This window comes from Gambusia affinis, linkage group LG14 (genome assembly GCF_019740435.1).
Source record: "Gambusia affinis linkage group LG14, SWU_Gaff_1.0, whole genome shotgun sequence".
Taxonomy (NCBI): Eukaryota; Metazoa; Chordata; class Actinopteri; order Cyprinodontiformes; family Poeciliidae; genus Gambusia; species Gambusia affinis.
In genome coordinates, this window is record NC_057881.1 from 1,941,872 (window position 1) to 1,956,036 (window position 14,165).

General features: G+C 41.1%; 1 protein-coding gene across 2 annotated transcripts; it reads left to right on the forward strand.

Moving 5' to 3' along the window:
• The first annotated feature begins 5 nt into the window (after nucleotides 1-5).
• On the forward strand, nucleotides 6-13,969 carry ak2 (adenylate kinase 2). Of its 2 annotated transcripts, XM_044137721.1 has the most exons (7): nucleotides 7-206; nucleotides 2,540-2,665; nucleotides 3,138-3,248; nucleotides 3,370-3,464; nucleotides 7,704-7,776; nucleotides 10,260-10,470; nucleotides 13,805-13,969. In XM_044137721.1, the coding sequence occupies exons 1-7, from the start codon at nucleotides 108-110 to the stop codon at nucleotides 13,810-13,812; spliced, it is 723 nt and encodes a 240-aa protein (XP_043993656.1). In that variant the 5' UTR covers nucleotides 7-107; the 3' UTR covers nucleotides 13,813-13,969. The 2 variants fall into 2 exon arrangements, with proteins under 2 accessions (XP_043993655.1, XP_043993656.1); XM_044137720.1 differs by lacking the exon at nucleotides 13,805-13,969 and having other exon boundaries at nucleotides 6-206; nucleotides 10,260-11,183.
• The last annotated feature ends 196 nt before the right edge of the window (nucleotides 13,970-14,165 follow it).

Sequence of the window (14,165 nt, forward strand, 5' to 3'; positions counted from 1 at the left end):
GGAGGATGTGGTTCGTTCTTTCTGGCCAACTTGGTTGAAGTGTCAGCAGCGCCGCACCGACAGACTTCTGGAAAGTTTCTGCTTGGTGTCCCCCCTCCGGTGCTGTCATGGCCCCCAGCGCGCAGTTAAAGGAGGCGATAGCTGATGTACAGGACGGCATCCGGGCCATCCTTCTTGGACCTCCCGGAGCCGGGAAAGGGACTCAGGTGAGGCTCGCAATGAGCTAAGGCTGCTAACATTAGCTGTTAGCTTTGAGGAAAGAGAGGTGAAGTGCGCATGATCGGCAACTAGTTAATAAGAACTTTAACCTTTATTGCTTTTATCATTAAATACTGTATCAGTTTGTCATTAACTTCTGTGATTAAAAATGAAATTTCAGTTTTATTTTAGTGAGGGCCTCACTGACTAAATCCATTGACCTCAAGAACGATAAAATGTTTTACTTCCTTAATTTTTACGTTTTTTGTAGATAAATTGTTTATTTGTTGCTTAAAATCAAAATTCCCAACCAGTTTTTCCTGATTTTAATTTTTCAGGAATTTCATAGATTTTGCAGGACAGGACATATTTACTGACACCAGGAAACCAGCCAGTTTGTTTTAAAGTAATCAGGACATTGGTTAATTGAATGACTTTCAGCTGTAGGCTTCTTCTAGTTTCCATTTTAATAAATAAATTACTCCAACATTAATTTATGTACATGTTCATCCAGCATTGATTATAAATATTCAGGAATACAGAGTTTTATAATGTTATAAACGTTCTCAGTTCGGTTGAAGGGAACTCTGGCTCGAATGGATATGCAAACACCAAAGGACTAGTGACCACTCCAAAACCAGGAAGCAGAGCAAGGTATTCTGGGAAAATACAACCAAAACAAACGCGTGAGTCTAGCGCGGGAGAAATGGCTCATAGGCTTTCACCAAAGACTAAAGTTAAATCCTACAACAGCTAAAATCTGAAGCCACTCCATTTTTATTTACATTTTGTGAAGAAAGGAGTTGCGCTGAAAGGTCATTTCCTTCAGAAGTTCTTGCTACAGCGCCACCGCAGGCGAGGAGGGGAACCGGTTGCTCAAAGTGTTTGGATTGTTTGATGCAAAGTAGTGAGAAAGAGAACCACAGCAGCTGAAAATATAACAAATGTTGCTATTTTGATCGCAAATCTAACCCAGTTTACCAGATGATCTGGTGTGGAAGAAGAACAGACATTTATTGGTTTTTGTTCAGAGCGATTTCAAGATGGAATAAGAAATGGACAAATGAATTGGAAGTGAATAATGCTGGCTCAATATTTTGTCAAAGCAATACCAGTATGTGAAATTTTCATACTGTAAAAGACTGTTCAGAGTGTAATGACTGTTGACTAATATATTCCAAGTCCTGTGAATTTGCATCTTTCATGCTAATATAACATTGAGCCTGTTGGACAGTTTCACTGCAGCAGATGGTCACATTACAAAAACAGGTCAAAGGTCATGGAATAATGGAAACACTGAGAAAGAGTGGGCAGAAGAAAATGCACAGAAATACTAACTAATGATAATATCACTGAAGTTTCTAAAACCGTGCAGCCCTGCCTCTAGAAGCCTCTGTTTGGAGCTTTTTAAGCCACATTCCTGGGGGAGACACAGAGAATTCACTTTAGGGATTATATATCCTGTCTGGCCTGGGAACGCCTGGGAATGTCTCCGTTTCTCCATCTGAACTTTTCCCCACTGCAAAAATCACTCACTGTTGATTCTTTCAAAGTAAATTCATAATCATCAACTTCATCTATAAAGCGCTTTAATGCCAGCAACAGCTGGATAAAGTGCTGAACATCAATAACAAACAAGACAAAAGAAAAATAAAGTGACAAAGCTAAGCACAAAAAATAATAATTCAAAACACAAAGAACAGATAAAATCAGTAAGAAATTATAATATTCACAAGGAGAAAGTTAGTTTTTCAACTCAAACTGCTACAGACAGATTTCAAATACACAACAAAATATCATCTTATCTTATGCCATATTGCTTAATCACAATGGATTTTCTTATTTTATGCAGAAAGAGGTTGAGATATTTAATTTTGCTGCACTGCAAAAATACAAAATCTTACAAAGTATTTTTGTCTTGTTTCCAGTGCAAATACCTTAGAACACTTGAAATAAGACAAAACTAACTTACAGTAACTTTTCTGACAGATATAGAAGTTTGCTTTAAGTCAGTAATTCCTTAATAGTGATTGAAAAAGTTCCACTAGCAAATTATTTCACTTATAACAAGACATTTTATTATTATGTTATGTGAAATAATCTGCCAATGGAACTAGAACCTTTTCACTAATATTAAAGAATTATTAACTTAAAATAAGCAACTATATTTAAGTGCATCAAGAATGTTCCATAAACTAACGTATTAAATTGAAATGCATCTTTCCGTTGTCGCCATTCTGAATCTAAATGTTGACTGAGTTTCTTTTAAAGTTGCATTTTTACAGATCTGTTTTGGTAAGTTTAAGTTGAAAGTGTGTGTGTGTGTGTGTCGTCGCTGCAGGCTCCCCGGTTAGCGGAGAAGTACTGCGTCTGCCACCTGGCCACAGGAGACATGCTGAGGGCCATGGTGGCTTCAGGCTCTGAGCTCGGCAGGAGGCTGAAGGAGACCATGGACTCCGGCAAGCTGGTAAAACATTCCTGCTGTCATTGTTCCCTCAAAGAAAAAGATCAACAACCTGACTATGAATATCTGAGCAACATGTGTTTTCAAAAAGTAAAGCAAGAACGTTGACATATTGTCTAACTTGACATTTTAAGATATTTTCTAATCTAGTTTGGTGGGAAATTTGAGTAAAATATTGTTTTAGTGAGAACTTTTTACTGGCAATGCATCAATTTGATATTAATATCTGTATCGGTCGCAGGGTATCAGTTCTGTGCCTGAGCCATAAGGGCAGATCTGTTCAGTCTAGTTCTATTGTTTATTTTTGCATTATATTTAGTATTCATAATGGCACTTTCTGAATCATTTGAAGGTAAATTTTCTGCAGGTTTTTTTTACATTTGACCAAAGCAGTCAACCTCTTGTTTTTGTCAGTTTTGTTATTATATTTGTTATGTTATCTGTTGTTGAGCGTTTTGTTTTTTTTTCCTTGCAGGTCAGTGATGAGATGGTGGTGGAGCTCATAGAGAAGAACTTGGACACGAAGGCCTGCAGGAACGGCTTCCTGCTGGACGGCTTTCCCCGAACGGTCAAACAAGCAGAAATGGTTTGCAACAACTTTTATTCCTCATATTTTATTCATCAGGTTGATAATCTAACTTCTGGGTTCATGTATTTATGAAGACGAACAATAAAGCTGAACGTCCTCTGTGCTGTTTGTCCTCCAGCTGGACGACTTGTTGGACAAAAGGGACGAGAAGCTGGACTCTGTGATCGAGTTCTCCGTGGACGACTCCCTGCTGGTTCGCCGGATCTGCGGCAGGTAGGAGCTGCGGCGAAACGAACGAACGAATGAATATCGTTCAGAAGTGACTCAGTTTGACTGGAAGCCGGAACTGAAAGCTGATTTATGTTTTCAATGAGAGCCGCTCCTTTGATTCACAGCCAGAATTGAAGTTGAAGGATAAACGCTTTGGCTCCGAGCCACAGGAAACCGGAGCTGCAGTCACGACGTGTCTGAGTTGGTCTGGTGCTGAAACCTGCTGGGTTCAGGGATAAACCAGGATGAGTTTAAACAGAAACGGCAAAGCAGAAACTTGATCCTGAAAATATTTTCTTTTTGAACGTTTTGTTGTGAAGCTGCAGTTAAAAGTTGTTCCAGTAAACTGACTGGAAATGCTGTGCAGGATGCAGATTTGACCACTAGGTGTCGCCTTTGGGCTGTTAATCAATCACATTGTTGGTGGGAACAGCTCTGCTTCTGTTTCCTCAAAACTCATGGAATAACGTTTCTGAACAATAAATATCATCCTGCGTTTTGGCAATAAATTATTTTATGACAGTTTATCAACATTAGCCTGGATGGGAAGCCAGTTAGATCTCATCTAGCCACACTTTAATTTAGTGTTAATTTAACCACTGTACAGTGTTTGGATCATATGGAAAATTCTGTTTTCATTAATGGGGGTTATTTTACTTACAACAAGATATTTTTCCCATGTTGTTGGTGAAATAATCTGTCAGTGAAAGTACAACTTTTTCATCAACATTAGGAAATTATTTACTTAAAACAACCTATTTCTTGGTAAAATGTTCCTTGTAAGTTAACTTTGTCTTATTTCAAGTGTTCATTCACCAGAATGTAGTTCTGACATCACAAATATTTTGTGTGTTTGCAGTGAAGGCAGTCAGAATGTATCTAAGATGGATACATTTCTAAGTTTTCCGTCTGCAGTCAGATGGGTCAGTAAATATTAAAGGTGTTCTCAACCCTGATCTCAGAATAGAGTCCATGTGTCTCTCTGTGCTGCACTGAACTGCAGAGCATCAGATTAATCTAGACCAGCGCTATCAGAAGTGCAGCAAAGTTGAAAATCCAGTAAAATCTGTTCTGCCTGCTAACATCTAACAGCCTCATTCATTTCTGACTGCAGTTTTCTCTTTTGAAGTAGTTATTGTAAATTGGTCTGGGTGTAGGAGCTGAGCCTGAAGCCAGAGCGCTGATCTATTGGTCCATCTAACACTCGCCTGTAGCCATTAGGTATCATTTGAAGGAGACCTACTGAAATTCCTCAAACAGGTTCGGACTTGCTGTATAAAACACAGTATTTACGTCTTGCACAAAATTATTCTTGGATGACAGTTCAGTCTCATCAGTCCTGCCTGTTTCAAGCTGTTTTAGGGCCTCCGTCACTTTAAATCCTGGTCACGCCCCCAACTCAACGTTTGCACTCGCACCTGAAAATGGTTGCAAACAGATGTGCTATTATACAACCGTACAGTTCTGAAAAGTGTTTGTAGAGCCTACTGCACATCCAACAAGAATGCAGCAAGTAGTTTCCGGATGGCAAGTCAACAACAAAAATCTTTTCCAGCAGCCATTGTAGAGTGCAGACAGCGGGAGAACCAGCTGATCAAACTGGAGCTCAGCTCTACTGATTTGTGACGTTACATTCAGGGACAATTTTGAAATGATTTAATTTTCCAGACATCAAAAAACATTCAGTTGTTGCCAGTTTTTTTTGGAAGTGGCAGAAACCCAAATGGAAGTACAAAAATGTGCCAAATGTTACATTTGCATAATGTGCCCCCTTTTTAGAATAAAGAGACGTAGTTGAACTGCCGATGTGCGGTCACATGGTATCTGCTGTACAATGGCTGCTGGAAAAAGCAAGTGATTTGTTTTTGACTTATCATCCAGAGACTACTTGCTACATTCTTGTTGGTTGTGCAGGAGGCTCCACTTCTGCTTTTCAAAAGTGTACGGTTGTATAATCATTTTTATTCAGAGACTAAAATCTCTTTATCCAAGAATGATTTTGTTAAAAATGTTATGAAGATGTTTTGTATTGCCCTGTTCTAATCTGTTGAAGGAAGAATAACTTGTGACCTTTAATGTGGGAACCACTGTTCTTGGCAAACTGTGGGTCCAAATAGGAAAGAGAGCACCGAACAGTCAATAAATCCACAAGGTTGACCCCCAACTGTCCTGGTCCACTTGGTTTTCCTCCACCAGCAGGTGGAGCTCCAGAGTCTTCTGATGATCCTCATGCTGTCTGCGTCGTAATCCCGCTCGGGTCGGCAGATTGATTCAGGGGAGTCTGGAACAGAGTGATAATGCTGGAAACAAGTGGAGCGTGAAATCATGCAATTAACAGAAGGTGGCCTGAAGGTGTTGGCGCGTCCTGCAGCAGGAAGGTCTTACAACGGATCTTTACTGAAGTGTTTACCTCAGAAATGGGCTGGAGTTTAAAAGCACCTCACTTTCAGGTTGTTATGTCGACCTTCTAAGTCTTACCAAAGTTTTCTCTCGTTAAGTACGGTGTTGTTAATTGGACTGTTCATGGCTTTAGGATGAATCGGAGCTGAAAGAATAGTTGAAGGAAGTTTTGCAAAATTGCTGAACTGAAAAGTGAGTTTAAATAAATAATGTCCTTTAAAGTCCTTAACGTAGAGGTTTTGCATATTTCATCATTTAAGGGTTTTCAGAGTTGTGGATCACATTGTTGTTTTTCTTGTCTGTTCTGTAAACAAGAACAGATTACACCTACAAATTCTTAAAGAGGATTTTAAATTGAATCCCGGTCCCAAAAATCAGAATCAAATTGTGATTTTGTAAAAAATTCTCTGCATTTTATTTGTCCTCAAAAACCAGAATTCTCCTTATAAACATTATGACTGTTGCCCTCTGGTGGTTTCAGAAAGTACTGCAGGGCCAAATCTGGAGAGCAGGTACCGAAATATCTGCTTTAAAACTGTAAAAACACATTTTTGTGATTCATTTGTTGGTGCTGTCTGTCTTTATAGTTGTTTCTCTAGAAAATGGATTTGTAGGGCATATCCAAAGTGCGGCCTGGTGACTAATTGTGGCCCCTGTCCACTATTCTAAAATAAAGCAAAATTGGCCACAATAACAGACAACTGAAAGATAGTCTTTAGTGCAAAATAAAGTAATCCTCGTTTATTAAAGATGTTTCTACATTTATTTTCATAGTGCTTAAGATGAAACATTAACCCAGGTCTTGTTTTTGTAGAATCTAGATTTTAAAAAATCCCCCTCCAGAAATGTACATAAGTTATATAATACATTTCATCATCAAGGTGGTTCAAAGTGCTTTAGATCATAAAAACATGAGTCACCAATTATGAAACAATCAAACATTACATTTTATTAAATGCCATCATCAAAATCGTCAATACTCATCATATAATACTGATCAATGATCCAGTTACTAATGATCACAGAGAACTCTAATCAGATGGGTTTAGACTTCATTTAAAGTTACTCTGTTTCAGCTCTTTTGCAGTTTTCTGGAAGTTTGTTCCAGATTTGAGGTGCATAGAAGCTGAAAGCTGCTTCTCCATGTTTGGTTCTTTAATGTGTTTTGGTGATTAATTGTTAAGTGATTTTTAAACCAGCAGAAGGATTTTACAGTCTGAGCTCCAGAGAGTCGGTGGAAGGACTTTAGAACTGGGGATGAGCTCCATCTTCCTGGTTTTAGTGGGAAAATGTTTTTCAGGTGATGGAAGGCTGACTTTGTAACTGTCTTTATGTGGCTCTGAATGTTCAGGTCTGCAGTGTATCGGCCTGTTGAGTTGGTATCATTTTCATAACCATCCATCCATTTTCTAACACCCTTGTTGGGGTCAGGAGGTGCTGCTGCCAGAGAACCCAGCATGCAAACTCCATTCTCCTGGGCCGGGAATCGAACCCAGGGCCTTCTAGCTGCAAGGCAGCAGTGCTACCAACTGTGCAGCCCCCATTTTAATAACCAACTGAGTGAATCAAGTTTCCAGCTCCGCCTACGTTGGGGAAGATTTGTGGTGAAGTCGATGCTCTCTGGTCTGAGGCACAGCAGATCGACCTGCAGCGTGTTGTGAAATGTTTAGTTGCCGTCTCGACTGCATCACACCCGACGTGACCTCGGTTTAACGCAGTCATGTGTCTGCGGGCGTCGTGTCGCAACGGGACGGGGCCTCCCACTGCCTGGCAGGGCCAAGTAGGACTTGGTGTGGGAAGTGAAAGGACAGTGACTCACTGACCCGCTCTCTGCTTCCTCAGGCTGATCCACCAGCCCAGCGGCCGCTCCTACCACGAGGAGTTCAACCCCCCCAAACAGCACATGAAGGATGATGTAAGTAGTTTCTGCTCCGGCCTGCTGGGGGGAAAACGCTCTGAGCAACCCGCCGCCCACCTGAGTGACCCTCAGGCTGGAATTGGGTCAGAGTTGAGATGCTTTTCAGTATCTAACCGCTTTTCACTGTCAGACACGTTTTGTTTTTTCAGAAAGCTGTGGCCCAGTTTCAGTCTGAAAAGCTGTTGCGTCTCCATCTAGGTGGGCAGGACTGGCTGCTGGTGGAGCAGGATTTTTATTTTGTAACATCCGCTGACCTTTTTAGAATGGCAGATGTAAGAATGGCTCTCAGACAGCAAAAGTTCTGCCAGAACTGGATCTGCACCAGAATGGCTTCGTTATGGAGAAACTTTTAGAGCCTCAGGGTTCAGGGTTGTGTCTGCATCTCAATAGAAGGAGATTTTCCTCTTTTTACCAGAGTGGTGGAAATGGGCTTCCATATTATTTTATTTATTTTTTTGTATTTTTCCCCCACCAGTGGGTCTTTTTTGTGGGCTCTAGTGTCCCTTTTTTCATGGTGGGCTGACAGGAAAGGGGGGAAGACATGCAGCAAATGTCGTCTGGTCCGGGAATCGAACCCGCGACGAGGACTGAGGGCCTCCAAACGTGGGGCGCGCTACCCTCTATGCCACCGGAGCACGCCCCTGGGCTTCCATATTATAGAATTGTTTAAAATAAATATCCTAGTTGTTTTCATCGTCTCACATTATTTCTAAATCGTTTGAATAGAAACTTTGGTCTCTGAATGAAAAATCACTTCTGAATCAAATTGTGACTTTAAATATCAGAATTTAATCGTTAAACATTCATTTGAATTTCTAATGTCCAAACCCTGAAAAACTATTCAATCATACATAGATGTATTTATTTTCTTAAACATTTTTAAAACTTTAAACATTCAGTTTTAGGATTTTTACGTGTTTTCTAGTGCCGAATGTTAGAAAGGACTTGATTAAGTGATATTATTCTCATTGATTATTTTTTGAGCTTTTACAACAAATCTCTAAAAGTGTGAAGTGAATCTGAATTTTCTGCATGAGTATTTTTTTATGTTAACATTAAACACATCCAGGACTCCAGTTACTGCTGAAGCTGCTTCCCTGATGTCATTTCCTGTTTACCAACTTTTCTCTTTTCGTTTTAATAAAATCTGAAGCTGTTGAACATCTTCGTATAATGATTTAGTAATAATAACACGTCATTTTTATGAAATTCAAAGGATTAGAAATATTTCCTAAAATATTTCCTCCTAAATCTAGAATGACCAACAGAGTCAAATTAGATTTATTTGATTTAAATGTTTTCATTCTTCAGCCTCTGAATAAATGGTCCAAAATGTTCCTGTAATTATAAGCGTTCACAGCTTTAACACGGAAACGTTGCATGTTGGGAATTTCTTGCAGTTTGTTTGGTTTACTGTCAGAACTTGTCGGTGTGTGTTGACTCAAAATCTCGGTGCTTCTGTTTATTTCTGTGATCATTTCCTGCTTCCTGCCTCCAGCTCAGGCTGCAACATGCAGGAATTAAAGGGAACCTGTTACACAAAACTCACATTTTGAACACTTTTGTTGTTAGATTTGAGTTGTTTTTTGTTTTTTTTAAAGCCCAAGTGATTTTAAGAAAAAAAAAAAAACACCTGGCTGTTTTTTGGCATTAACTTCATGTTTTTTGAGCTGTTTCCATGTCACCACTGTGCTGGAAAACAAAAGTGTTTTGTTGACTTACCATTCAGAACCCACTTGCTGCATTCTTGCTGGTTGTGCAGGAGGCTCCACTTCTGCTTTTCAAAGATTCTGTTTGTAACCTTTTTCACAGGCCGGTGTAAACGTTGAGTTGTGGGGAGTGGCCAGTAGCAGAATAAAATCTCCTTTTCTAAGACTGATTTTGTGCTAAAACGTCATGAACAGGTTTTAAATGTTCTAATTTGGTTAGCGTAAATTAGTTTTGAGTTTGTTTGCTAGTTATTAATGAAATATTTGCATTTATTAGTTCTAGATTTTACGTATTTTGACTTTTTTGTATTCTGCACCTAAAACTGAATTGTGATTATATATTGTGATATATATTGTGCATATATATATTGTGATTATCTATCCATGGATTGGATAACAAATACTGGCGTTTTCTCCAAACTTTTGCTGTCGCCATTTTGCGGACTAGCTTAGCGCCAACAGGATGAGAAGGAAGAGCTGTAATTTGCTGATGTGAAACGTTTGAGGAGGAAGAATCAATTTCACATCAGTTCAAAAGGCTAATAGATTCATAAACACAAAAACAAAGGATATTATAACTATAATTTCATTATGTTTTAGTTTTATAAGCTCTCTGTATTGTTCCAGTTATAGTTTTTTTTCCCCATTAATTTCCATTTTTATTAACAAAATGTTTTTCCAGTTTTTCTTCTGTTTGTTTTAGTTATCTGATCTTGTTTCCAGGAAGTACAACAGGTCCCCTCATCCTGATGTTTCTGCTCCTCCACCCAGGTGACTGGCGAGCCGCTGATCCGCCGCAGCGACGACAACGAGACGACGCTCCGCTCCCGCCTGGACGCCTACCACCGGCAGACGTCCCCCCTGGTGCAGTACTACAGCGCCCGGGGCCTGCACACGGCGGTGGACGCCTCCCAGAGCCCCGGCGTGGTGTTCGCCTCCATCGTGGCCGCCTTCTCCGCCGCCCCGGCCCGCGCCACCGCCTGTAAAGACCACGTCTTCTTTATTTAACTCTTCTCTTCCTCCCTCTTCTTTCCCCTCCTTGGTGGAGATTACAAGAGAACGGCAAGAAAATTAACGTTGGAATATAAACAAGGAAAGTAGGAGCTTAATAAGCCAGTCTTACGCTCGTCTCCATGGTGACAACCTGTTGAAAGTGTGACTGAATTATGACATTTAGCTGATCTGAACATAGAAAACATTCCTCCAGTGTTGACCTTCGTTGCTGGACTCTTTAACGTTCCCTTTTTCTTTTTGGGCCTTTTTGTTTTTTGTGGATCCTTCTTCTTCTCCTATAACTTCACCTTCCCTGAAATAAGATTTATCTATTTTCCAGCTGTGGATGATCATAGTTCCCGTCTCGATGTGTGAGGTCTGGAGATTTTTTAAGATCCTAAAAGATAAATGGTGAAGAATGTTATAAAATCGGCTGCTGCTGTTTCTGCCTCCATAGAAGCTCTGATTTTATTGGCTGAGTAGGATAAGCAGCTGTAATAGTTATGTTGACTGGTAGGAGATAAACGGTATGAGAACCTCTGATCTGCATGATGAATATTCTGATTACATCAAGCCAGTTTTTCCGTGTGGAAGACATTCGTCTCATCATGCACATCGCCGTTTCACTGATCCCATAATTAATGAATCTTCTAGAAGTTTCAGGAATCAGAATCAGGTGTGAAATAAATCAGCTGAAACAATCGACTTGTGATGAATTCATTATTGAAATGATCCTGAGCTGCTTTACTAATTTATTAATCGTTAACTGAAGCAAAATGCTGTTACTGAGTTTTAGATCATAAATGTTTATTTCCTTATTTTAAAAAAATTAATTGTTTGTTTGCATCTTTTATTGTATTTCTAACATCGTATAAAAAAGGTTTAAATGGTTGGATACAAAGAAGAGAAAAGTTGAGACTGTGCCAGTTATTTTTATCTGATTTAATCTTCAGAATATTCAATTAGTGGAATAATTGTTGGTTTCAACCCTAAAACTGACATAAGAGTTAAAATGTTGCCGACAGGCTGCAGTTTTTATTTTACCAATCGTTTAGTTCGGTAATATTTGCATCGTTTCTCAGGAGTTGTGTCTCTGGTTTTGCAGTTTTCTTAGTTTTTAAGCCAGAACTCTGAGTTGGGATCAGTTTTATGTTTGAGTCTCGGTGCCTGGAGAAGTGAATCCTGTCCTCTCATTTGTTTATCCATTAGTTCAACCATCTGCTGCTGCCGCCCTCTCATGACCTCTCTGTGCATTAGAAAGGAGCTTTTATGGACGCGTTAATTGGTAAAATCAATCAGAACCTTGTTTTCTTTTTTCTGGGAAATGGACAGAGTAATGTTTTCAGCAGAAATTTCCTGTAACACGGTGTCACATGAGTTTGTACAGTCTGTTGTTTTCCTGCTGTTGGTGCTGCAGAGTTTCTTTGGAACCAACTCATTCCTGTTTTTATACAGCTTTTATTCTCTCCTCCTGTTACAGAAACTCAATTTGTCACCTTCTGTGTCAAAAGTAGAGCTTCGTTTACCCGTGTTTGCCCGAAGGACTCATGTTTGTATCTGAAACCTGGCAGCAGCAGAATGGAGACCAAAGCAGCACCTGGTCTTCCATATGGCAGACAGACAAAACTCTGTTGGTTTGATGTAAAACAGCAGTGAGGAGGTAGAAAGCCTGACCCACTGGCCTTCTCTATCGCAAAACCTGCAGCTGAAGGCAAAATGAAGTTTTACTGGATCGCATTCATTCATCTAAATGAATGGATGAATGGATGGATCTGTTGTGTATTTCCAGCTGTGATAATTTTCTTGTCTGTTGCCAAATTTAAATGCCAAGAGCCACTTTCATATTTGCTTTTTCTTCTGCATTTCTAAATATAGAAGATACATGTCTGATTACAAAACCTGAACGTTCCCAAAATACAGTCAATAACCGTCCAGACGGCTTTCAGCTGTTGGTTTGGGGATTCAGGGTTCCCTCCACCTGTGGGGAGGCTGGAGGGAACCCTCCGGAGGGTTCCCTCCGCCTGGTTCCCTCTGCCTGGTTCCCTCCTCTTGGTTCCCTCTGCCTGGTTCCCTCTGCCTGGTTCCCTCCACCTGGTTCCCTCTGCCTGGTTCCCTCCTCTTGGTTCCCTCCGCCTGGTTCCCTCCGCCTGGTTCCCTCCGCCTGGTTCCCTCCGCCTGGTTCCCTCCTCTTGGTTCCCTCCTCTTGGTTCCCTCCGCCTGGTTCCCTCCTCCTGGTTCCCTCCGCCTGGTTCCCTCCGCCTGGTTCCCTCCGCCTGGTTCCCTCCTCTTGGTTCCCTCCTCTTGGTTCCCTCCTCTTGGTTCCCTCCTCTTGGTTCCCTCCTCTTGGTTCCCTCCGCCTGGTTCCCTCCACCTGGTTCCCTCTGCCTGGTTCCCTCCTCTTGGTTCCCTCCGCCTGGTTCCCTCCGCCTGGTTCCCTCCGCCTGGTTCCCTCCTCTTGGTTCCCTCTGCCTGGTTCCCTCCTCTTGGTTCCCTCTGCCTGGTTCCCTCCTCTTGGTTCCCTCCGCCTGGTTCCCTCCTCTTGGTTCCCTCCGCCTGGTTCCCTCCTCTTGGTTCCCTCCGCCTGGTTCCCTCCTCTTGGTTCCCTCCTCTTGGTTCCCTCCTCTTGGTTCCCTCCGCCCGGTTCCCTCCTCTTGGTTCCCTCCGCCCGGTTCCCTCCTCTTGGTTCCCTCCTCTTGGTTCCTTTGTCCAGTGATTAGTCGGCTCATTGATAAGTTTTTCCAGTTTCTTTCTGGTCATAAAAACTTAATTTAATGAGATCTGTTGAAATGTAAAGCACTTTGTCACTTTGTTTTTCATGCAGTCTGGTGATAAATGTTGAATATTGTATTTTCAGAGGCCTGTTGCTCAGGTTGAAACCTGGTTTCCTCTAGTTTGTGACATTAGATCAGGGGTCTCAAACTCCAGTCCTGCAACTTTTAGATGTGCTTCTGCTGCACCTGAATAGAATAATTAAGGTTCTGGAGAACTGATCTACACAAGGTGGAGGTCATTAAGCCGTTTGATTCCAGTGTTTTGTACCTGTGGCTCATCTAAAAACTGCAGGACTGCGGCCCTCGAGGCCTGGAGTTTGAAACCCCTGCATTAGATGTTTGAAATTTCCTGATTCTTGTACTTTTTCAGCTGATGGTTCTGTCTCTCTGTCCTGTGTTGTTTGTTCCTCAGAAAGCTGTGAATGTTTAGTTTACTCTTCCTGAATGTAACCATCAGACTAAATGGACTGAGACTAAAAGATGTGCCAGTATTTCAGTTTTGCCGTTCATTCACCAGAACCTTGTCTCCCCCTGCTCCCTCTTGTCTTGCAGCTGGTTGAAGGCCGAGCTGCTTCGCGCCCACAGAGGTGATCAAACGGAGGGTAGACTGAACTCACTGTGCTGTTAGGCTCCGTCTTAAAGTACATTTTTATCCCCAGTAGATTATGAATGAACCAGCTAACCTCCAATAAACCTCCTGCTTTTCTACAATCATCACATCTTCTGTCTTTGTGCTTTCTTTCCATTTTGTCTGGAAACTGAAGTTTTAGTTGGTTATTTTTCTCCATTTTAGCTACAGATTTAATTCCCAGAGTCTGTAGAAATGTCCTGTTGTCCTGGTTCTGTTTGACTTCAGACTCAAACTGAAAGAGTCGAAGCTGAAATGTTGTCTTCTTTATTGATGTTCGTGTTT

Bases quoted from the DNA above. Each gene is read 5' to 3' on its own strand.
- ak2 (XM_044137720.1), top strand. From the start codon at position 108: ATGGCCCCCAGCGCGCAGTTAAAGGAGGCGATAGCTGATGTACAGGAC. The intron at 207-2,539 runs GTGAGGCTCGCA...TCGTCGCTGCAG, and splicing joins GAGCCGGGAAAGGGACTCAG to GCTCCCCGGTTAGCGGAGAA. The intron at 2,666-3,137 runs GTAAAACATTCC...TTTTCCTTGCAG, and splicing joins CCATGGACTCCGGCAAGCTG to GTCAGTGATGAGATGGTGGT.